Source organism: Lissotriton vulgaris, unplaced genomic scaffold, assembly GCF_964263255.1.
Source record: "Lissotriton vulgaris unplaced genomic scaffold, aLisVul1.2 SCAFFOLD_1492, whole genome shotgun sequence".
Lineage (NCBI taxonomy): Eukaryota > Metazoa > Chordata > Amphibia > Caudata > Salamandridae > Lissotriton > Lissotriton vulgaris.
Genome location: NW_028243325.1, coordinates 287667 through 313394, shown reverse-complemented (window position 1 = coordinate 313394; position 25728 = coordinate 287667). Strand labels below are relative to the sequence as shown.

Genomic DNA, 25728 nt, shown 5'->3' with positions numbered 1-25728 from the left:
GACCTCCCGCTTCACCTGGCTCAGACGTATAACGCATTGCTGACACCTGCTCTTCTCAAGGAGCTGCTTGGAACAAAGTATGATCTGAACTCTGATTACACAGTGGAGGACCCGAGGGATACGCTCTGTGGACGATATAGTAGGGGACGGTGAGTTGGCCCCCTTTGCTACTCTCATGTGTGATTGTGGACTGCCACAATCGCATCACTGACAGTACCGACAGCTCCTGCATAGCCTGCGACACATGCTGGGTGCTCCCCCCTATGATCTTGAGACTGACCCAAAGTTGCATTATATCCTGATGTGGAAAGGATATAAGGACACCATGGTGGGATTGTATGTTACAGCTGTGGACAGCCTTTTTTCGAGCACCACTGCCCACAATTGATGCTGTTTGTTGGAGCAGAGGCTGTGCCTCTCACTCTCTGAGCAGGACGGGCACAACCTTTGGAAAGACCATGGAAGTTTCCTCCAGGAGGTCAGGTTGATATTCAGTTATTTCAAGTTCCTACACCACTGGAACTGGACGCCTGAGTGGGTCTATAAAGCACATACGACAGACGATCCCAAGTGCTGGAGGTGCTGAAGGTGCAGTGCACGGCCTGTGACATTTTGCATTTCCTGCGGACTGTATAATACTTTGTGCTACTGGGGCTCCTGTTTGGATACCTTAATCATCAACCTAGGGGTGGCACCGCAATTCATGGCCCGTCTGACCTTGCTTCACAAAATGTAAATATTCCAGTATTTAACCCACCATTGGAAGAGTTAGCTGTCTATGTCCTTCGTAGTGGGAGTTGTCTTTTTGGGGGGCGACCATGGGGCCCTGCACCCTGACATTTTATTTTCCTGTTCCCATGTACATTCCCTTGTGTTCCCCCTCATCCTCCATCCCTGATCATCTGCGGGATCTTCTGAGCCACATCACCTCTATCTAGAGGGGTTATTTCATTTATTGTTTTTCCATGTCTTCTCACAAGTTCTAGTGTACACAGTATCTTGGACTCTGCTGAATCGATTAAACTTTCATATCTGTTATATGCTCATTGTATATGAAAAATCAATAATGAAATTAGGCATAAAAATAGACACAGGGAGTGGTGTCACTTAACATTAAAATTTGACAATACCAAAGGAAGAGACATTACTGAATTTATAGACATGATCAGAACACATGCAAAGTGATAAGATTGACAACCAAGTATCACTAAAATAGACATTCAATGTAACATTCAACGGAACTGTGTGCAGTACTCATGGTGAAATATGAGAAAAGTTTTGCCAACAAAATGTGGGACAGAGGGTCTGCTCTGTGTCGAATAGTCATGTGTTAAGTTCTAGTTAATCCCCATAGTTTGGAAGAATGGGCCAGGTTTGTGTGAGACCTCAGCACGACCTCCAAATGTGTTAGTGTCACTAGTGATGAGTGAGGCTTGAGGGCTCTGATGTATGCGCGTCCGAACTAATGTCACTGTCGAGGCTCTCAAGGTTGCTTGCATGACAATGCTACAAAGAGTTGACGCACTCACTAATCAGCGGTGTATTGATGACGAGCGTACTATGATATAGGGGCCTATGGGAAGGAGTAGAATATTTTAGAGTAATGAAATGCCCCTCCCCTGTTCCTCAGACCAGTAACACCCACTCATTTTTATGATACAATGCAAACTGTTTGAGAAATTTCTGGTTCATATTTGATATCTCTATCTTAGGAATTAATTGTTTCAAAGATAAATTACTTTATTTTTTGTCAGTGAATCTTTGTTGAGAGAGGCAGGTGGTTACTGTAAACAAAACAACAAAGCCTGGAAGAGACCGGTATCTTGATAATTTAGGAGACAGTTGTGGTCTTAAACCAGAAACTCAAAACCTAATTAGTGCCTAAATTTTAGTTTGTGCAAGGATATAAAACCATATCAAATATAAGGAATAAGCCACATAGACAGAAAATTAGAAATAAGCTGTTCCTTTCAGTCCTGCCAAGTACCACGCAGCAGGCGCTAGACTAACGCATTTCAGTGTGGTGGTCCGCATCACCGCACTGAAATGTGAAGTCACGCATAAAGCGCCTGTGCCAGTCAAGCGTCATGGACCGAGTGGGGGCTGGTCTTATAATAATACTAGTGTTAGTGGGCCAGGCAGGCAGCCCGCACTATTCAGAAGACTGCTTGGGAGCTACGCTCTGAGCTGCCTGCTTGCTACAATGTACAGACTGGTTTGAATCACTGCGCAGTAACGCAACTTACTTTCACTTGTCGTGGGCTGCCACCCGTGAAACGTGCTCTCTGCTGCTGGTGCGGTAATGAAACTCGGAGGCTCGCTGCATTGCGATTGACCAACTCTCAGCCGGTCTCACCACTTCCCTGGGTGGTGGCGGAGTCACTTAGAACATTCGGACTGACTGCAGTTGATGGAGTGGTTAGTTCCCCCTAGACCCAATCCCCGATGCCGCCATGGGAAGGCCTTTAATTTCCTACAACCTAATATGGTGGACGGTGCCTGGTAGGCACTGCCACCATATTAGTGCCCCTGCTCCGTCTGCCAGACAATTGTGATAATTGCCACCGGCAGAAATGCGGCGGACGGACTTTCCGTCCACCGTGGTACCCACCGCCATCCTAATTTGGCGGTGGGTAAATCAACATTTGAATGCGGAAGGATCGCCACCGCCGTCCCGGAGGTGGCGATCCTCCCGCCATCATAATGAGCCTCTAAGTGTGTGCTTCCAAGAGCCTGAGGCTGCCTCGACCAAAATGCCTCGGGTGCGTGTTACTGCGCCAGTCTGCCTCCCCCCTTAGTTTTCACTTGAATTTATCCTGGTGAGCCAACAGCAAAATTGTGCTTTACTTGGGTGATGATAGGAAATTAAATGCAGCGCTCTCAAGAGGCTGGTAGGTGTCTCTCGAAGGTTGTGCCCATGTTTGTGAGGCAGCTCGTACCCGGATGTATACGTGTGGTACATGAATGCTAGCTAAACTAAAGTGCAGTAAAAATACACCTATTATTGGAGCATTATTTGGAGCAACTTAATAATTCCTTAGAAAAAACCTTACCTCCTCTTGCTAATATTTCCACGGATGATGTGGGTAAAATTAGCACCTGGCTTACCTCTGCGATTGATTCTTGCCTTCCGAAACGTAAATGCAAGCAAAAGTTCCTGCACCCACCTGCCCCTTGGTTTAATGAAGAACTTAAAATGGAAAAATCCCGCTGCAAAAGATTGGAGCGTATTTGGAGATCCAACTATTTTTCGGCAGACAAAGAAAACTATAAACTAGCATTACATGAATATCACATCTTATGTAATACTGCCAGGGCCAATCATGTTAACAACACGATACTGAAAGCTCAGAACCGACCTAAAGCCCTTTTTAAGGCAGTTCAGGAACCATCCGGTATGTCATGTGCCCCCAAAGCTCCTTGTCTGGATAGCAATCAATGTAATTCCTTGGCAGACTTCTTTACAACGAAAATTGACAGCATCTATGCGGGTTTTATAGCTTCACGATCCGCTTCACCCAAGTCATCTATTCAGCAATACGACCGTCAATCTACAGAGGACGACCCTGAACGATCCTCTTTTCCTTTATTAGACAAGTGGGAATGTATTTCTATGCCGGTTTTCCAGAAACTGCTGGCAGAGATCAAATCTGGCTCTCCATTGTATCCCATGCCCCCCCAGATTCTCTGTACTTTAGCCACCGCCCCGCTGGACTGTATCCTAGCTCTCTTGAATGCCTCTCTCATGGAGGCAATTGTTCCTAACATCTGGAAACATGCAATGGTGGTTCCACTTCTGAAGAAAGCCAATGCGGATGTTTGCAATCCTGCCAACTTTCGGCCTATTTCTCTGCTTCCCTGCCTCTCGAAGGTGTTGGAGAAGCATGTTAACCGTCACCTCACCAGCCATATTGAATCAGCGAACGTTCTCCACCCTTCCCAGTCAGGTTTCCGGGCGGGCTTCTCTACGGAGTCCACCCTTTTGGGAGTCTCGGAGACAGTCAGGCGCCAGGTAGATAGATGGGAGACAGTGGCACTCATCCTTTTGGATTTGAGTGCCGCTTTTGACACCGTCTCCCACAACATCCTTCTCTCTGCCTTGAAGTCCGTTGGTATCTGCGGCTCCGCCCTTGCCTGGATCTCTAATTTTCTTTCTAATCGTACTTTTCAGGTTTTTTCCCCCTCTTCTGTGTCCACTGTTCACAATTCTCCATATGGTGTTCCCCAAGGTTCTATTCTTAGTCCGTTATTCTTCAACCTTTATGTTAGACCTCTTGCTTTTCTTGCTGAACAGGCTGGACTTTTTATTTTTTCTTATGCTGATGACACTCAATTTATTTTCTCCCTTTCTTCTAATCAGCACTCCCCCTCCTCTTCTCTTCGTTCTGGACTCACTGACATCGCCAACTGGATGCTGACGAACAAACTAAAGCTAAATGGCGATAAAACAGAGCTTCTTCTGTTTGGGCCGGACTCTGCTCTCTGGGGCCCGCAACATTGGCCTCAGCAAATGGGATCATTGCCGACCCCAGCAACTACAGCACGCAATCTCGGGGTCCTCTTTGATAATCAGTTATCTATGAAACATCATGTGGTCAAAGTCTAAGCCACCTGTACCACCATCATCAGGTGGTTGAGGAAAGTCACATGGATGCTTCCTCCAGACACCCAGAAGTCAGTGGTCCAGGCCTTAGTGACATCTCGCCTGGACTACGGTAATGTACTTCTTCTGGGTGCCTGCAAAGAGGTCACCCGGAAGCTCCAAGTGGTTAGAACATGGCTGCCCGTCTTCTCTGTAATTTGCCTAGAACTTCCTCTGCCTCTTCTTCCCTGCGTAGCCTGCATTGGCTGCGCATAGAATCCAGGTCCAAATTCAAAGCACTATGCTTTATGCACCGTATCAAAGCTGGAAAATCCCCTCACTATTTATCCACTTTAGTTCAACAATATTGTCCCTCGCGCACCCTTAGATCCTCCACTCACTGCAGATTCTCTGTCCTCCGTTTCAAGCGTGCTAGAGTTGGAGGGCGCTCCTTTTCTTACCTGGCACCCACGCTTTGGAACTCGCTTCCCATCCCTTTGCGGTCTGAAACATGTTATCTTAAGTTCCGCAAAGGAGTGAAAACCTGGCTGTTTACCCGATAATTTGTTCCCTACATTTCCGTCTGCCTTCTATTACTTCTGTTCTCCTAGCGCCGGGAAACCCACAGGTAGCTGTGCGCTCTACAAAATCAGATATAATAATAATAATAATAATGTGGATGGAAAATAGAACAGGTCGTTTATTTTGTATATTTACTAATTCGTGCTGAGCTGCCTCGAGTTGAACAAGCCATTCCTTGAAATACTTCGAAACAACTGTGTAAATGTTGAGGTAGACTCATTTATAAAATTATAAACACTACAGCGCACTGGCTGTTGGCTATGCCTGAGACTTCTCTACGCCTCAGCCTGAGGCTTAATGCGTTTCAGGTGCTTTGCAGCAGTTTAAAGATGTTTTTGTTGCTCATATTTAATTTAATTAAATATGTTTCCCTCGTCTTCATTGCTTGATTTCTTCTCGCGAAAAAAGTGTCGCTCATTGTCATTGAAATGTCACTCATAATCACACAGAAATTATGAAAATGTCACACATAGCAATATGAAACCTTGGCAGCTATGTTGTATAATTGTTGCTTTGACACATGACCTATGCTGCATTGTCACTTATCTGGTGTTTAAAACTCCATGGTATTTTCCTCTGTTTACTTTCCTACGTACCACCCTGTGGATTTGAAAAAACTGCAAACAAATAATTTCTAAAAATTAATACGCTGTCCAGTTTAAATGCAAAACTAACCAAAACACTGATATATTCATTGAAATACAGATATATTCATTGAAATTCAGACTGTCACTTCCAGTTGTCACCTTTCTGTAAATACTCTTAAGTCCTTTACGTCAGTGTTTCGAAGATGCTCATCTGAAGTGAAGCTATAAATACTTTTCTACAGCAGCAAAGTGTGAGGCCCTGTACTTGAACTGTCTGACCCTTAAAAACATTCACATCTGTGACATCTGAAATCCCAAGTCTTTACAGGTATAAATGCTTGTTGGTGTGAAATGTATTCACTGCTGGAGCCTGGAGGCGGCGGTTCCCTCAGCGGCCACCAGAGGGCGCTCCTCGCCTGCTGATGAAACCCACTGGACTTGCACACTGTATGAAAGGGAGAAAGGTTTCCTTTTCCGGGTCACCGGCGGCAGAGATAGCACCAGCAGTGGTGACATCACTTCCAGCCTCTCCTGGTGTGTCCAGCCTGCTGCAGAGGAGGAAGGAGCCCTGTCTGGTGGGCAGTTACCTTCATCTTCAGACCCCGGATCTGCCCCTGCCCCCCTCAGACCACAGATCCCCCCCCCTATCAGCCCCCCAGGAGGAGGAGAGGGCCTGCACATGTCTGCACAGGTCTCTGCTCAGGTAGGAGATTGTCAGCACCTTCTGCTGTGTTTGTAGAAATAGACTGAATAATCCTGGAGGGAATCTCTGCAGGAGCCAGGCTGAGCTGGGCTCTTCTATCCGGGGGCCCCTGGGTGGGGGCTGGGCTCTTCTTTCCGGGGGCCCCCTGGGGCTGAGCTGGGCTCTTCTATCGGGGGCCCCTGGGTGGGGGCTGGGCTCTTCTATCCGGGGGCCCCCTGGGGCTGAGCTGGGCTCTTCTATCGGGGGCCCCTGGGTGGGGGCTGGGCTCTTCTATCCGGGGGCCCCCTGGGGCTGAGCTGGGCTCTTCTATCCGGGGGCCTCTGGGGCTGAGCTGGGCTCCTCTATCAGGGAGGTCTGGGGGGCTTTCTTTCTACTCTGGGGGTGTTTTGGGGCATCATTTGTGTTAAAGAGGGGATCTGTGCACTGCGCTGTATCTTGCTGCACTGTGAGGAATCTGTGCAGACTGCCCTGGTGCTAACTACACCGTAAGAAATTTGTGCATGTTGTTCTGCATCATGCTGCAATATGAATGATCTGTGCACACTGCACAGCATCTTACTACACTGAGACATAAGTGCAAGCTGCACTACTTTTAACTGCACCATGGGAATTATGAGCACTGCATTGCGTTGTACTACATTTTGAAAACACTGTGTCTTACTACACTATGAGTAATCCGTTCCCACCACGGTGTTTTTCTCGGCATGACGGCAATATATGCGTTGCACTGCTTTTTGCTGTACTGACAAATCTTTGCACACTGCACTGCTGTGTACTGCGCTCTGTGTACACACTTCATTACTTTTATTACACTATCATAAAGCATTGCATGATGTGTGCACACTGCACAGCTGTTTACTTCTCCTGGAGCAGCTCCACTGCTCTCGACTACACTAGTTGAAATCAGTGCACACTTCAGTGGTGTTTTAACTACTCTGAGAAAACTGTACACACTTTGGGCCCCATAAGGATGGCGGGCGGATTGCCCCCGCCGGGCCAGTGGTGGTCACCGCCGGCCCGGCGGGAGCAATCGACCCGCCATCCGTGTAGAAAAGACTCCGCCATATTATTATGCTGGGGGGTCCGCAGCGGATAGAAAGACCGTCCGCCGCATTTCCGCCCCGGTCGACTAGCGACTGGGGCAGAAAAGGCTGCAATATGACACCGCCAGCCATATTACAATGTGCTTTTAGGATTGCCTTCTGTGGCGGCAATGCTGCTACGGAAAGGCATGCGGAGTCTGTTAGGGGGGCCCGTTGTGGGCCCCCAAGGTCTCCGGGAGGTGGGGGGTGCACTTGGGGGGTACCATGCAATTCCATGCACAACATAGCACGCACCGCGCGGTGGATGTCACGTTGTGCATTGAAAAGCACAACATGCATTTTTAGCATTGCGGCGGGCGGTGCTCTCTGCACCCTCCGCCGCAATGTTAAAAATGCGGGATGCGCCCGCCACTGTGGCGGGCGCATCCTAATGGGATTTGCGGGACCGCCGCTAGTATTGCGGGCGGTCCCATTTCCCACTAGTATGGCGGGCGGACAAAGTCCGCCCGCCATACTAATGGGCCCCTAAGTTTTTTTTTTAGTATGAGAAATATGTGCTCAATAGATTGTGCATTCTGAACTGCTGTATAATATTTGAGAAATCTTTTAACATTATTCAGATTTTTTCTGCCTAATAAGAATTCTGTGCATACCTCACTGCTTTTCAGCCACACTGGTAGATCATTATGAACACACTGCATTTTCTTTTACTGTACTACGAGAAATCTGTAGGCACTGTACTTCTTTTCATTATAGCATGAGAAATATGTTCACTTCACTGCTTTTTACTGCCCTGAGAGGTATTTACAACTTAAAGAAGAAATATGTGCACACTGCACTGCTTTTTACTGCCCTAAGAGGTATTTACAACTTAAAGAAGAAATATGTGCACACTGCACTGCTTTTTATCACGCTAGGAAATGTCTGCACTGTCTTTTGCCGCACTACAAGGGACATACACAAAGTAAATTTGTTTACTGTAGTTCCTTTTACCATCTTTAAGTTTCGCCTGGGCAGCGCATGCGCTGTCTCGACGAGAGATGCTGTATCTAGTATAGCGAGGCAAGCTCCGCCCACTTTCCGAGCATAACTTTGATTGGCTACAATCAAAACGTCTGCATTTTGATTGGTTTTCGGCATTTGTGTCCTGCGTCCTGACTGCCCTGACGTCATTTTTGGCCTTCAGAGGCTATCAGCCCCTTTACTTAAAAAAAGATTTGGTTTCCCTGGCTCTCCTCGTTCCCTCCAGCAGTCTGTAACTTCTTGTGTCACAACCACCCCCCCATCCCCTCCCGTTCGTGCCTCCATTCGTGCCCGCTCTTCCATTTAAAATGCAATAGGGCTCTGGTAAATCCGAGTCCTATTGCATTTTCAATGCTTGTTAGCATCGTGATTGGTGGCTTAATTTGCACTCTTTGTGTTGCATGCGTGCGATGCCTTGCATCATACGCATGCGCAACAAAGCAGTGGCGTTCCTAATTTATGACGGGAGGCAGGGACAGAACAAGCAGCCCCCGCCTGACTACACAATGCTGTTTGTGCCGGCACTGCAGAGTATTTACACACACAGAACTTTATATAGTTATATAGTTTATGGTATGATTGGATACATTTTGAATTTGCTTGGGCATCTCAAACTATTTTTATAGATTTATACCAACGTATAGATCCTCATTGGTTCAGATACATTAATAGGGCTCGAGTGTTGCCATATTTCGCTGCATCACTTTTTTGTATTATGAAATTGGTTTAGGATGTGGAGTTTGAGCTGTAATTAAGATGCGTTTAAACGAGGACACTAGAAGCTGCCTACTTAAAGGATTCCTCTCAACGCTCAGTGGTGACGCGCAGCGGAAGCGCCCTCCCTGCGCCTGAGTCGCGCCAGAGTCCCTCCCGTCTGCGCTCGTCCGCGTCTCCGAAGTCGGCGAGGTAGGCGTGTTACAATTTGGCTGACCTGCAGTCTGTAGTTTGGTGGACTAGATGCTCAGAGGTTCTGATGCTCTATTACTCTCCCACTGAGCTATTAGCGCTGCGGGGATCATTTACATCATGTCATCATGTCTTCCCGGGTGGTCGCTCGCTAAGGAATGGTTGTGCTGGGTGCGGCTGGAATATGCCGAGGCGGGAAGAGGTACTGCCTGTATCCACCTCGCCTCATGTTCTCTGCCATCTGCTTAACACCAGATCTCTTAGTAAGCATTCCACTGATATCTGGAATCTGATATCTGACTCCAAAACCCTGTGTCTGTTCCTCACAGAGGCTTGGCTTGTTGAGTGCTCCGGCTACGACATTGCCACTGCTGTCCCTCCAAATTACACTATCTACAGGAAGGACAGAGAGGTTGGCCGTGGTGGTGGGGTGGCAATAGTTGTCGACAAGAGTTTGTCTTGTTCGACATTCCCTTTGGATAACATCAAGGGCAGTGAAGCCTTAGGTTTCACTCTCAAAATATCTCCCCGCCAGACTTGCACAGGGATTATTATCTACAGAGCGCCTGGCCCTCTAGGTTCCTTTTTTGAAGACCTACGGGCGGCACTTTCTACACCTTGTCTAAGATTGGAGCATTGTATCCTGCTGGGAGATCTCAATATCCATATGGACAACACTGTCGACCCCGACATCATTAAGCTCCTGGATACAGTCTGTCCTTTAGGGCTATCCCCTTTCATTTTCAGCCCGACTCATATTAAAGGCCATACGATCGATCAGACCTTTTCCTCTAAGACTATCGAGACTTCTCCTCCGCTCCCTGTTCTCTGGTCAGACCACTTTTTAATAGAATTTTGTATCTCCATCAAGGCCATGCCCAGTGTTAGAGGAGTAAAAGAGACCAGAAGAGTGTCGCAGCCTTTTCATCAAGTCACAGCAGAAATGCTTTCTGCCGCTCTCTGTCAATATCCCTGTCTCCTAACAGGGGATTTGGAGCAAGATATAGAACTGCTTCAGAAATGGCTTGAAACTAGGTTTGAGGAGCTAGTCCCTGGTAAGTCAGGTAACTCGGTGGGCAGATGCATCTCAGCCCCTTGGTTCACTCCTCCTCTTGGCAGGATGCGGCAGGACTGCAAGAGGGCGGAAAGAGTCTGGAGGCGTCTTTATGATCCAGAAGACAACATTAAATACAGGGAGTTAATTCGGCTCTATCATAAGCAAATTTTGGATGCAAAAAAATCTTACTTAGAACACAGAATTGACGCAGCTGATAGTAGGAGCAAAGAAATTTTTAGAATTGTACAGGAGTTTACTTCTCCTGCTTCGAGCTCTCCTAATCACTCTCACACGGAAGCTTGGATCATCCAACTTAATGAATTTTTTATTAATAAACTCAAGCTCATACAAGACTCCTTCCCTAAAGCGGCCCTTAGCACAGAGGCATGTCATCTAAACTCTATGCCTTCACTTTTGAAGGAGAAAGGTCCTCTGCTCTTGGACTTTCCGTCCATCTCTTATGCCTCCTCTCTCGACCTTCTAGCTCGACTCAAATCAGGCTCGCCGCTTGATCCATGTCCCGCTACCTGACTGCGGAGAGTGGCGTCGGCAATTAACATCTTGCTCAATCCGCTGCTCAATGCCTCCCTGTCAGCTGGAGAGGTGCCCTTGGCATGGAAGCTCGCCCTGATTCTGCCACTGTTAAAAAAAACAACATCTGATCCCCTTGTTCACGCGAATTACAGACCAATCTCCCTCCTTCCCTCCCTGGCTAAGGTGGTTGAGAAACACGTGCACCTCTCGATTTCCAGCTTTATTGAGAATAACAACTTGTTGCACGATTCTCAAGCGGGTTTCCGTGCTAATTATAGCACGGAGACTGCTCTTTTAGTGATCACCGATGCCATTCGAGAAACTTTGGATGGAGGAGGGAAAGCCATCTTGGTCATGTTGGACTTGTCGGCGGCGTTCGACACCGTCCCCCACGTCGGTCTCCTTTCAAGACTCTGGGAGATCGGTTTCCGGGTGACAGTGTGGAAATGGTTTAAGTCATTTCTCTCCAACCGCCGACAAGTGGTCTGGGCACCCCCGTTTTCCGCTGAAATGCCTCCGCTGGAGGTGGGGGTTCCTCAAGGATCCATCTTGAGCCCCACCCTTTTTAATATCTATATGGCCCCTCTAGCGGAGGTAGCGGAGTCTTTTGGTGCCCAGATCATATCTTATGCTGATGACACCCAGCTACTTTTTACGTGTAACAAGGGTGAAGATTTCGACATTGGTCAGATCAGGGAATGTGTGGCAGCCGTGTTTGAATGGTTTCAGAGGCATAGTTTGAAATGCAACTCGGATAAGTCGGAGTTGCTCTTCTTCGGAAGCCCCCCGGACCCCGAGTGGAAGTCCTGGTGGCCGCGTGACATGTCACCGCCTGAGGACACCTCGCAAAAAGCTAAAAATCTGGGTGTTTTATGTGATGTGGATCTCTCTTTCAGACCCCAGGTTGTAGGGCTGACCGGAAAATGCTTCGGCATTTTAAAAATGCTGTGGAAGTTCCTTCCTCTAATATCCCTCCAACATAAAAAAATCATAGTTCAGGCCTTGATAGGTTCGCGTCTTGATTACGCAAACACCCTCTATCTAGGCCTCCCGAAATATCTCCTGGCTCGTTTACAGGTTGTGCAAAACTCGGCCGCCAGAGCCATCTTTGGACTGCCGCGAAGGGCTCGCGCGTCGGAGTTGCTTGAGAGACTTCATTGGCTCCCGATTGATAAAAGAGTCACTTTTAAGATCTTGACTCTGGCTTTTAAAGCTCTCCACGCGACCGGCCCTAAATATCTCCGGAAGTGGATGGCTTTCTACGCTCCCAGGAGGTTCTTGAGGTCCGCAATGCAGGCCAAAGCTGCTGTTCCCATTATAAAACGCGCTCGCACTGAAGCTCGTTCTTTCCGGTATCTGGCCCCGTGCTGTTGGAACAAGCTTCCTTTTGCTTTGAGAACTACTTCCAACCTGCTTGCTTTCCGAAAGGACCTGAAGGCGTGGCTTTTTGCCCAATAATTTCTCCGCCGCCATGTGGAGGGCACTGTGTTATGTATTTTTCTTCTATGTTTCTCTTTGCCAAAGCGCCGGGACACTCCACGGAGTAGCCGAGCGCTATAAAAGAGCTTTTATAACATAACATAACATAACATAGTGCCTGGCCTGTGTTATTGCATTGTTTGCACACGATTCCTCTATTGGCTGTACTGTGTTATTGCATTGTGTGCATCAATCCTAGTGCCTGGCCTGTGTTATTGCATTGTTTGCATCAGATTCTCCTGGTGCCTGGCCTGTGTTATTGCATTGTTTGCATTAGATTCTCCTAGTGCCCGGCCTGTGTTATTGCATTGTTTGCATAAGATTCCTCTAGTGCCTGGGATGTGTTATTGCATTGTTTGCTTCAATCCCAGTACCTGGCCTGTGTTATTGCATTGTTTGCATCAATCCTAGTATTTGGCCTGTGTTATTGCATTATTTGCATAAACCCTGGTGCATGGCCTGAGTTATTGCATTGTTTCCATCAGATTCTCCTAGTACCTGGCTGGTGTATTGCATTGTTTGCATAAGATTCTCCTAGTGCCTCGCCCGTGTTATTGCATTGTGTCCAACAGATTCTCCTAGTGCCTGGCCTGTGTTATTGCATTTTGAGCGTCAGATTCTCCTAGTGCCTGGCCTGTGTTATTGCATTGTTTGCATCAGATTCTCCTAGTGCCAGCCCTGTGTTATTGCATTGTTTGCTGCAGATTCTACCAACGCCTGGTCTGTGTTATTGCGTTGTTTGCATAAGATTCTTCTATTGCCTGGCCTGTGTTATTGCATTGTTTGCTTCAGATTCTCCTAGTGCCTGGCCTCTGTTAATCCATTGTTTGTCTCAGATTTTCCTCTTGCCTGGCCTGTGATATTGCACTGTTTGCATCAATCCTAATGCCTGGCCAATGTTATTGCATTGTTTGCATCAGATTCTCCTACTGCCTGGCCTGTGTTATTGCATTGTTTGCATCATATTCTCCTAGTGCCTGGCCTGTGTTATTGCATTGTTTGCCTCTGATTCTCCTAGTAGCTGGCCTGTGTTATTGCATTGTTTGCATCAGATTCTCCTCGTGCCTGGCCTGTGGTATTGCATTGTTTGCGTCCGATTCTCCTTGTGCCTGGCCTGTGTTATTGCATTATTTGCATCAGATTCTCCTCGTGCCTGGCCTGTGTTATTGTATTGTTTACGTCAGATTCTCCTAGTTCCTGGCCTGTGTTATTGCATTGTTTGCATCAGATTCTCCTCGTGCCTGGCCTGTGTTATTGCATTGTTTGCGTCAGATTCTCCTTGTGCCTGGCCTGTGTTATTGCATTGTTTGCATCAAATTCTCGTAGTGCATGGCCTGTGTTATTGCATTGTTTGCATCAGATTCTTCTAGTGCCTGGCTTGTGTTATTGCATTGTTTGCATCAGATTCCCTAGTGCCTGGCCTGTGTTATTGCATTGTTTGAGTCAGATTCTCCTAGTGCTTGGCCTATGTTAGTGCATTGTTTGCGTCAGATTCTCCTCGTGCCTGGCCTGTGTTATTGCATTGTTTACGTCAGATTCTCCTTGTGCCTGGCCTTTGTTATTGCATTGTTTGAGTCAGATTCTCCTAGTGCTTGGCCTGTATTAGAACAGGGGGTGGTGATGAACAGAGTTTCTGAATTAAGCAGACCACTCTTACCCAGTCCAAAGATCAGGGCTTGATCCATCACCATTATTTATCTCACTGCACCATCCCAGCTCAGAACCTGGCTATATGCAAATCAGTCTGTCCCTGGCCCAGTGCATCATGGGAACAGGGCAGACTAAACTACCAAGCCAATTCTTCACCAGAAAGGAGACAAGCTACCGGGGACCGGTTTCTGGCATTTCAGCCGTCTTCGGCCCGGCTTGCTTGAATCCTGATGGTGCAGTGAGAAAGGGACTCATGTCTGAGTATACCCTGCCACAAGCGTGGAATTGGCTTGGTAGTTTGGTTTGCCCTGTTCCCATCATGCACTGGGACAAGAACAGACTAATTTGCATATAGCCAGGTTCTGAGCTGGGATGGTGCAGTGAGCTAAAAAACTGTGTTGGATCTAGCCCTGATCTCTTGACTGGGTGAGAGTATTCTGCTTAATTCAGAGACTCTGTCCATCACCACCCCTTGTTGTTTAATTATTTTGTCCACCATAAGCGTGAAAGGGTATACTCAGATGTGAGTCCCTTGCTCATTGCACCATCAGGATTCAAGCAAGCAGGGCCGAAGACGGCTGTAATGCCAGAAACCGGTCCCCGGAAGCTTGTTTCCTTCCCAGTGAAAGAATTGGCTTGGTAGTTTGGTTTGCCCTTTTCCCATAATGCACTGGGACAGGAACAGACTAATTTGCATATAGCCAGGTTCTGAGCTGGGATGGTGCAGTGAGCTAAAAAACGGTGTTGGATCTAGCCCTGATCTCTTGACTGGGTGAGAGTATTCTGCTTAATTCAGAGACTGTGTCCATCACCACCCCTTGTTGTTTAATTATTTTGGCCTGTATTAGTGCATTGTTTGCGGCAGATTCTCCTTGTGCCTGGCCTGTGTTATTGCATTGTTTACGTCCCATTCTCCTTGTGCCTGGCCTTTGTTATTGCATTGTTTGCATCAGATTCTCCTCGTGCCTGGACTGTGTTATTGCATTTTTTGCGTCAGATTCTCCTTGTGCCTGGCCTGTGTTATTGCATTCTTTGCATCAGATTCTCCTCGTGCCTGGCCTGTGTTATTGCATTGTTTGCGTCCGATTCTCCTAGTGCCTGGCTGGTGTTTTTGCATTGTGTGCATCAGATTCTCCTCGTGCCTGCCCTGTGTTACTGCATTGTTTGCATCACATTTTCCTAGTGCTTGCCCTGTGTTATTGCATTGCTTGTGGCAATTTGTGGAGGGCCCTCTTTTGGGTGAAACCCACCCAGTTTCATGCAGTATGGACTTGAGGGTTTGTGTCTGCACAGGATGAGTTACATTTTGATAGCAAAATGGAGGACCTTGTCCAAAGCGGATAGATATTACCACGGATTAACATCTTGAGTTATGACAGACAGAGAACGCAGTGGCGGCTCTCCCATTGGGGCATGGGGCATCGCCCCACAGCTATCTGGCAGTGCGAGAAGGTAGAAACATAAACTGTAAAAACTACCATTTATGTTTCTGCCTTCTTGCATTGCGAGAAAGCAGAAGTGCCACTGTGCCTGGTTGGGGGCGGGCGGGCAGTCATGCTTGAGGGCGGGGGGAGTGGCTTACCTACTGTTGTGAGTACTGACTGTTTGGTCGGCCCCAGGGTCAAACAAAGTAGTCATGCACACTCCTCCGTTTTGTCTATGTAGACTGCATGCAGCCTACATAGAGAAAATGGCCTTGCCGGGGCGCTCTCCGCTGCACCTAACCAATCAGAAATTGTTGTGATTGGATTAGGGGAACAGGAAGCGGGAGGTTGCCTAAAAGGGCGCCAGGACTCCAGAGCAAGCAGGTGCTGAGGCGGCGGCACGTGATTATTTATATAGATAAGATACTGGTAGATTATACCCCCCCTCCCCCTCCTCCCCCTGGCGTGAACTCAACCCGCTTTGCTGGCCGCGACTGTTTACATGACACCATGGGATTCGATTAAACTTTTCGCCCATAAATGCTTCTTCTTCCTAAAATTATGGAACCGTATCATTGAAAACAATTGGGCTATATATCAACAGCAAGGGTCTTCTTTTTTTGACAGTGCATGGTAACCCTGTTTGCATGATTTTGCGTATTAATATGCCAAGGTTCTTACGTATAGTGTCAACTGATCACCATTGTTTCTCAAGCTGACAAAACCAAAAGCGTTCTCTGTTAACAAGCAAGATGTTATCACAGTTTTCCTGCGTACCTTATCCTCCGACCTCCGAAGCATTTTGTAGAGAAGGCTTGTGCAGTGGCGTAACGAAAGTTGAAGGGACAAGGTTCACAGAGGGGCCCCTGCTCCAGATTTCATCCGGAGCTCTCCGGAGTGAGTATACTGCTGAGGGGGCCCCTGTACTGTGGGGGATGTGGGGGCCTGTGTTATGGCCCTGGGCTTGTGTCGTTGATAACTACTCCGGAACTTTCTTTTCATAACTGCATAGCCAAGTAACAGTTGAGCTGAAAAGACCCCTGTTAAACCTGGCACCTCTGGCGTGGTTTTCCCTGTCTTTTTGCCTCTACCTCCGGTATTTTTGATGTTGTGCTGGATTTCGTTCTGCTGGTTTAGATGCTTTGGACATTCTACCGCTGCTGATCAGGGCCAGAGTGTAAGTGCTCCCTGTGTAAATTGTTATTGTATAAACACGATTGGCATATTTGTATCACCTAGAAGTCCATAGTAAAGTTTACCAGGTGTGCCAGGGCTGGTTATGACGAATGCTACGAGTGGGCCTGCAGCACTGGTTGTTCCACCCACGCGCGTAGCCCTAAAATGGAGTCTCAGGCCTGCCACTGCAGTGTCTGTGTGCAGTCCGCGAACTGCTGTGTCAACCCGGTCGGTGTCCCCACTGGCCGGGCCTAACCCTTCCCTTTCGGTACACATTAGTCACTCCTATGGAAGGCCCAAGGTACCCCCCTGGGCAGAGTGCAGTGTATGTGGAAGGTAGAGCATGTGTATGTGCAAGTGGCATGCTCTGGTAGTGAATTACCGCCATCTTCGTTGTTCATTATCGAAAGGCTATCTTGCTCCATAGGTTATCATGGTGGAGGCTGGCTACCGTGGCTACCAGCCTATCTCCCCATAGGAGCGAGGTAGGACATAAAAGTCTAGTATCCCTGAACTCCGAATTTGATAACCGATCTTTTAAGAAATGTGTTTTTTAAATCCTGTGTTCGAGAACCGCACTTTTAGAAAGTTGCTGTTCTCTTGTCCGACCTGTTAAAAATGAAATAATAATGTGAACATTGCTGGCGCCATCTTGCGTAAGGTAGGCCTCTGCGAGCGCGTAAACGGCAATCATTTTAGATATCGCGGACATTTCGTACACTGCTGGTGGTCACCTGTGTGTCACCCTGACCCTGCCATCATCCCCCGCACTCTGAATAAGCCTGAACACACGTACTAGGGTCGTAAAACTTTGTCAGCATGATAATGCCCCGGTGTCACTTCCCGCGCCAAACCCACTTGTCCTTTCATCCTCCATGCACAGGCAAGCCCCCTTTTATAACCTCCTTCCCTGCACCTGGCCACTCAGTCCGGTCCCAGGCACTAACCGACCCCTGTGGACATTGCTTATTGCCTACACATGGCAGGGCTTGCTTCACCAACAAAGGAACCTGACTTAATCAATAACCCAGACCCTTAGATCTGACCGATCCCACGTGCTTTTAGATCCTGTCGGAATGTCCAGTTGCGAGATAGCGATCATCTGTTACATCTGGGTGGGGGTCGATTGCTGCTAGGTTTGTGTGGGAACTACCTTAAGGCGGGGGTTCCAAGGACGTTTGAATATGCAATAAACTGATGCCAGGAATGTTTGACCATGTAATAAACAACAGAAAATAGTATAAAAGGCCAGGCCACAGAGATGCAGTTAGAGCACCTCCTGACAATAGCCCCGGTGTCTGATGTGGTGTTCTCTTCTGGAGTAATAAGCGTGTTCCTCGCCTTTCTGTTTCCAGCACCTGCCTCGTTATTTGATCGCTATTCTTATGTGAATTAGAGGTGGTTTGCACCAAGCGGCATCGAAAGTCTTGGGAGTCTCCCTTCTTTTTCACAATTGGCGCACCAACGTCGGGCCCATCAGCGAAACGTGGGTCCAGTGAGAGAGGTCCGAATGACGGAGTCGAAAGAGCCTGAAAGAGACCCTCGTCTGGCGGCCGATCAACTGACCTTCACTGGTTCCGAACGGACCTCTCTCGAGTGGCCTGTGGTCCTGACTGGGACCATGCAGGAATGCCGTATTTTTGTAGTCAGAGGACAAACGGGCACTGGAAGGGGACAAGGAAACTGTCCACAACGGTCCGGATAAGGTCGTAAAGAATTGATTCTTACTTTGTTATTTGATTGATTGTCTGGTTGAATAAGTTTGACCGAATACTAGTATTCCCCTTAGGTGAAACAATCCCTGCGTGCAAACAAACGGAGATTAGGAATACTCCCTTTCTTTGCAGATAGCGAAGGACATGCAATGTGGGCTTTTGCTTACATTTATTTGAGATATTCATGTTGACCTTTATTACGTCATGCCTGTCTTCTCACGATTGTTTGATTTTTTTTGGCCAGACCGTTTATTAGAGGTCAGTCATCTGGCACCACCGAAAGGCACCCCTAATAAGGACATGTATGTGAAATATGGAGTAGCCACTGTAACGTATAGAGAACTATGGCATAAACAAAGACCGGGAAAATCCGTGGCCACTAACTAGCGCTTGGACGCCTTCGGGCAACAATTTGCGCTCTATAAACCTTCAAGTTTACAAGTTTCAAGTTTACTAACGGGATCTTTTTGACCACGACAAAATAGAAACGTTAGGAATAGCTCTTCGCAGAAAGAGAACTACGCCAGCCATGTTCGACAGCTATGGTTTATTGCAGAAAGAAGCCACTCAATAAATAAAAAGAAACGAAGCTGGACTAGATAAAAAGATACGAAAAGCAGCTCACCAAGCTTGTAAATAGTAAGAAAAAGACATAAAAGAAAGAAGAAACTAGATTTTCAATGGCCAGTAGAATAAGTAATACAATCCAAAAATGTAATTGATTAGGAAGATGCAGTACGTGGAAACAACGCTAAAAGAATAATTAAGATATGTTTCATTCCACAACATAAGCACTTTGTAAGATCCTAGCGTTTTAGATATGGGCAATGAAGAGGATAGTAAATTCAGCCTCTTTCACTTTGCGGCCCCCCTTGACGGAGCACAAACACACATTGTTGTTGAAACATTTTTGTACTACTATTATATGGTCCCGAAAGGGAGTACTGTCCCAGATATTAGGTAACTGTGAACCCCAGGTGCATTCTGGTTCTTGAGGTCCTAGACATCAAAATTTTATGTTTGCACACCAAATGTTTCGCCTACTTTCCCATCCACGTTCCCAGTGCTTAATTTGTCAGTTTCCTTTGACATACACTGTAAGAACTGGGACCACCAGTTCTCCGGGGGGTAGCTTGGCTCGAGCAGGAAGGCAGCCAGGGGCTTACGTGTAAAGTAGCTACTCAACACACTCATCCACTGAGTCAATAAGTGGGCGCAATAATGGAGACCACACCAGTACTTTGGATAAAAAAACAATAGCTTTTATATAGGCTTAAAATCATGGCAATTAATTCATCAGCATTTCTTAAAGCATTTCCTGGAAGCATTTCATTATGCATTTTCATTAAAGCCTTTTCAGTAAAGCATTTCATTCATTAATCCATTGCATCTTAAAATAATAACCAGCTCATTCAGGCCCTTCTTTACATAAAGGCAATTCTTCTCATTAAGACAAATAACTCCCTTGTACAGGGCTAAACCATTTCAGGAAGCAATTATGAACATTTTCATCTTGCGAATACCAACAGTTCAATACCAGTAATCAGGTTGTCGAAATATCAATGGAGTAAATTAATCAGTAACATAACGTAATTTTAAGCAAAGGTGCACCACAACAAAGACATGTATAAACTAAGGTATTCTAGTCTGTACACAAGATATATTCAGAAAAGCAAAATTTTTTTCCATATGAAACAGACAAGAATTTTTTTTTTTTCTCAAAAACAGGTTTTTCTTTATTCACTCCAAATGTTAAAGGACACAGGCTGTGTCCTTTAACATTTGGAGTGAATAAAGAAAAACCTGTTTTTGAGAGAAAAATTTTTTTCTTGTCTGTTTCATATGAAAAAAATTTTGCTTTTCTGAATATATCTTATGTACAGACTAGAATACCTTAGTTTATACTCAAATCTATTGTTGTTTAAATTAAATCTTGACCATATGCGTCTGGCTTAAGCTATACCTCTAAGCACTTGGGTGCTCCGTGAGCGCCCTTACTTTGCTAAGTTACTCTGTGAACACTGGTAAATCACCTCCTTTTCAGGCATTAATAAGATATCACCTGATCAACTGAACTTTTAGTTACATATTTGTGTATGATGAAAAATTCCTAGCTAAGTTTCAAAGGCTGTAAAGAAGAAGGGGGTGATATACTAAGATTTTTCGCCATATTTGTGTCACAAAAGTGTCACAAAACAGTGCAAAATCAGTTTTTCCTAATTTACTTTCAAGCAAATAATGTAAAAGCAATGTGAAGTATTGCATAGCACTGCGTCACATTACTCTGTGCCATGGGGGCCTGCCAAGGGTGGTGCATGGGTGTTCCCATGCAACCACCCAAGGCTTCTCACGCTAAACCCAATTTACCAAATACAGTAGATTGGGTTTAGCGTGAGAAAACTGCACCCTTTTAAACTAGGCGCAAGGAAAGAGAAATGATTTCATTTCTCTTTCCTTTTCTGACTTTGCATGCTTGCTGCAATGTGAAACACGCATACAAAGTGGGAAAAGCTTTCCCTCGTGTCTGGCATAGTAGTTAGTACAGGAAGGGTGTCCTTCCTGTACAAAACCTATGCTGGATTCACACACACATCCTAGCGCTCTGGTGCTAAGGTGTTTGCATGGCGCAGGGCTGCTGTAATCAGTGCCGGCGCAAGGGGAAGGGAAGGATAGAGCCATATCTTTGAAAATATGGTGCTCTCCTGCTCCCTCCCTGTCACGCAACGCAGTGCAGCCTCAAGCTGCATTGCGTGGAAATTTGGTAAATCTCCCCCAAAATGTCTTTTAAAACCAATTAATTCTCATTCCATTATGTTTAAATTTATTAATGTTAAATATCTTTACATCCAACAGAAACAAGCCTCGAATGTATGAAATGACCATCAATAATGAAGCTAATGCTGTAAATCTTCAATATTAGCAGAAATATTGAGCTACAGTATTCAGGAAAACATCAGCGCAGTCAGCGACAGATGAACCTGCACAGAAACAGACAGATCCCGGATGAAGCATCAAGGGCAGTTTAGTGATTGCAAGAGGCTGAGCTGTGCACCTCCATGCGACGAGATGAAGAAATGATCTTAGGAAAATTAAGGCAACAACAATAACAAACCGCCTCCTTTATAAACAAGTGTCCAACACCAGCTTTGATCATGGGAGCGGTATGATGTGAATATCGCAGTGCTCTGTTTTCTAAAATGACGACAAGCTATCTTTCCATGCTCTAGGTGAATTGTAAACTCTTTCTGGCCAGACCACAGTAACCAGAGAAAAGCCCAAAAGAGCAGAGCCGGACAACTGATGGGTAAAGAGGACTTCTTCTATCTACAATACAACAGACTGCCCCAATTTGCGTGCATAGCCATAATCCAATCTAAAGGCACAATCACCTACAAAGACACCTTATAGTGTGGCAAATATTTGGTGGCTCTTGCAATGTATTGTTAAAACAGAAATCAAACGTGCAAAATACTGCACACAGTGATGGGCCATGTTGGCCCATCAGGAAATACAGTCATGGGATGTAGACAAATATATACCCGACCCGCAGACACTAACCAAGAAAGAACAATCCTACGCATGCAACAAAAGCTTTAGTTTGTCATCACTACTCAAGCTTCATCAGCACACGTACACAGGACAAAAACTATTCAAATGCAGTGAATGTAGGAAGAGCTTTAGTAACTTATCAAATCTTCAAAGACATCAGCGAATACACACAGGGGAAAAACCATTCAAGTGCAGTGAATGTGCAAAGTGCTTTAGTCACTTATCAAATCTTCAAACTCATCAGCGAATACACACAGGGGAAAAACCATTCAAGTGCAGTGAATGTGTGAAGAGCTTTAATAGGTTATCAAACCTACGAAGACACCAGCAAATACACACAGGGGAAAAAACATTCAAGTGCAGTGAATGTGCAAAGTGCTTTAGTCACTTATCAAATCTTCAAACTCATCAGCGAATACACACAGGGGAAAAAACATTCAAGTGCAGTGAATGTGTGAAGAGCTTTAATAGGTTATCAAACCTACGAAGACACCAGCAAATACACACAGGGGAAAAAACATTCAAGTGCAGTGCATGTGCAAAGTGCTTTAGTCACTTATCAAATCTTCAAACTCATCAGCGAATACACACAGGGGAAAAACCATTCAAGTGCAGTGAATGTGTGAAGAGCTTTAGTGGGTTATGAAGCCTCCAAAAACATCAGCGAATACACACAGGGGAAAAGCCATTCAAGTGCAGTGAATGTGTGAAGAGCTTTAGTGGGTTATCAAGCCTCCAAATACATCAGCGAATACACACAGGGGAAAAACCATTCAAGTGCAGTGAATGTGTGAAGAGCTTTAGTAGGTTATCAGACCTACAAAGTCATCAGCGAACTCACACAGGAGAAAAACCATTCAAGTGCAGTGAATGTGTGAAGAGCTTTAGTCGATTATATCACTTACAAAGACATCAGCGAACACACACTGAGGAAAAACCATACCAGTGCAGTGAATGTGGGAAGAGCTGTAGTCGATTAGAAAACCTACAAAGACATCAGCGAACACACACAGGGGAAAAACCATACCAGTGCAGTGAATGTCCAAAGTGCTTTAGTCACTTATCAAACCTGCAAATACATCAGCGAATACACACAGGGGAAAAACCATTCAAGTGCAGTGAATGTGCAAAGTGCTTTAGTCAGTTAATTCACCTTCAAACGCATACTCAAACACACACAAGGGAAAAAACATTCAAGGGCAGTAAATGTGCAAAGTAATTAAGTCAGTTATCAAACCTCCAAACACATCAGCGAATACACACAGGGGAAAAACCATATGAGATTGCTGTGAATGTTGGAAGAGCTTTAGTCAATTATCAGAGCTACAAAGTCATCAGAGAACACACATGGGGAAAACATATAAGGGCACTGAAAGTATGAAGGGCGTTTGTCAATTTTCGATCCCACACAGCCCTCAGTCAATACACTCCTTCATTTAACGCACATGGAGATAATCCTAGAGATGCAGAGACTCCGGAGAGATCTTAAGAACATCAAAAATTATATTAACCCCTGTGAGGACATAGACAAGAGCAGAACAGTGCGGTTATTGTGAGAGGAATGAATTATGGAAAAAAATAACATTCTAATTATGTGGGACATTGAAATAGCAGATGATAGAAGACCGGACTAGCAGTAAAGAAGAAAAACAGATAACAGTATTTGCAGAATTATAGAAGTGTTTGTTTCCAGTGATTGTTCACTACGTACACATAGCAGGGCAACATGATGCACCAGAATACACAGTGGGAGACAAGCCACCATGTGGACTAAAAGAAAATAAACATTCTTTATTTTTATTTGGTGAAGAAGAAATATAAAGAAAAACATTCTGTCCTACCTGATCACACTACCACTAAAAGCAACACTGAACAATACTGGGACTAACAACGGTACTTTCAGCTAACTTGTCGGATTTTTGATAAAACCTACAAACCCAACACACCCAGAGTGGATATGTTGTCACAGCTCTGGAGATGGGAAACTTCATTGGTAAAATTTATGTATTACTATTAACAAATGCCACTGCAGTATATGTAATGAACTAAAGCGAAGCACAGGTGTTCAAGAAATAACCTATTTTTAGATATGAAAAAGTATATACCTTGTTTTTAAGTAACGTTTGCTGCATCTTTTACAGACTGTGTTTGGTTAATGGATCAGCTTGTGCCTCGGACCTCATAACAAAGTGTGACCTGTGGCTCCTCTCCAACTTGACTCTCCCTATTCATTTTGTGCCTTGCCAAACTCTTCTTTTTACCAGGATTGAGCCACTGTAAGCTGCAGACTCTGTTTGAAGAATGTGGTGAAAAAGTGAAATCGCACATCAAAGGCATATATGGACTAGGACAATCAGTTGCACTCCCAGCAACTCGTCTTTCACACTGATTGTCCCTTATCCTCAAATGTTCGGAAGGATTTGTCGTATAGATGCCAGAAGTGGCAGTGACATTCATGAAGCTGAAGGTAACAGGAATGTGTGGGAGATAGAGAAGGGGAGAGATAAAGAGAGCAAGAGAGACAAAGAAAGGGAGAGAAAAAGAGAGATGGAAGGAGGGGGAACGGCAGGTGATTTGTTTATACCTAAAAATAAGCAGCTGAATGGGAGGCCTAGTCTGCAGTCTCCTGATGTGGCTCCTCAGTGCCGGGCCCCTCCAGTTGCTTCCCCCGCTGGCGCCCCTTGGCAAAGAGCACAATGGCGAGAAGAGGAAGTGAGAGGACCCACAGGCGTCGGCAGCAGTCGTGCACCCAGCACAACAAGAAGTCTATGTACAACCGGGCAAGTGGGCAGCCCGCGTGGAAGCAGTCTGTAGGCCGCAAACAGGGGAGGAGATGTACTCCAGCCAGGAGCAAAAGCAGACCTCAGGGAGAGCGCTAGCAGTACTCTCTGTGACCAGTCCCATTTTGTGGGTCCGCGTCCATGCAGGGGGACAAGCGTGGGGCCTGGGTCACATTCAGCACAACACGTGTCCTCAATTACGGCCGTCCGGCTGTGCGTGCATCTAGTCCACCATCAGACCACAGAGCCTGCTCACTGCACCTACAGCCCCAGTCCAGCTGGCGGGCCCCTCCCCTCCTCCAGGGTCAAAGGGGTTTATCAGCACGCTGTAGAGTGGATCCAGCCACGCAGCCTTGGGAGCACCAACAGCAGCCCCAGGGCGGACACCGCAGCCACTCCCAGTGACGCAGCCAACAAGCAGCGCGGCTGCCACACACCCGGCCGGCCAGCTGTTGGGGCCCAGGGCACAGCACCCTCGCAGAAGGCAGACGCGGAGGCCGCACAGCAAGGCACCCCATGCCACTCCAACCTCTCCAGAAAGACTCGCAAGCAGGGCAGTCGGCACTCCGCAAATCAGAAGGCCCTCATGTGGAAGCTGGGGCCCTCTGTCTCCGGGGCCCCCAGTCCAATGCCAATCCACATCCCCCGCTGTAGCAATGTGAGTCCAGGCGCATGTCCTCGGTCGCCTTCAGGGCAGGCAGTGATGGCAGCTGGCAACGTCCAAAAATAGAGATCGCACCCGTCCTGGGGATTTGCAGCCCCGTCGTTACAGGTAGGAGTCCCAAGTGGATTCCGCAAGCTGGCAGACAGCTTCTGCAGCAGGGAGACTCTCAGGGTCAACGGGGATATCAGGATGACTCAAGTCCCGGCTGGGAGCTCTGCTACAGTACGACCACATGTTTGGCGACAAGCCACGCCCCCATGGAGTCCTTCACCTT

General features: G+C 46.5%; 1 protein-coding gene across 1 annotated transcript in view; it reads left to right on the top strand.

Annotated features, from left to right (window-relative positions):
* Positions 1-23773, top strand: part of LOC147668417 (uncharacterized) — a 38561-nt gene extending 14788 nt beyond the window's left edge. Inside the window, 1 exon segment of the mRNA XM_086948559.1 lies at positions 21946-23773. Within this exon segment, the coding sequence (XP_086804685.1) occupies positions 21946-23229 (1284 nt within the window). The 3' untranslated portion in view covers positions 23230-23773.
* Positions 23774-25728: the final 1955 nt, after the last annotated feature.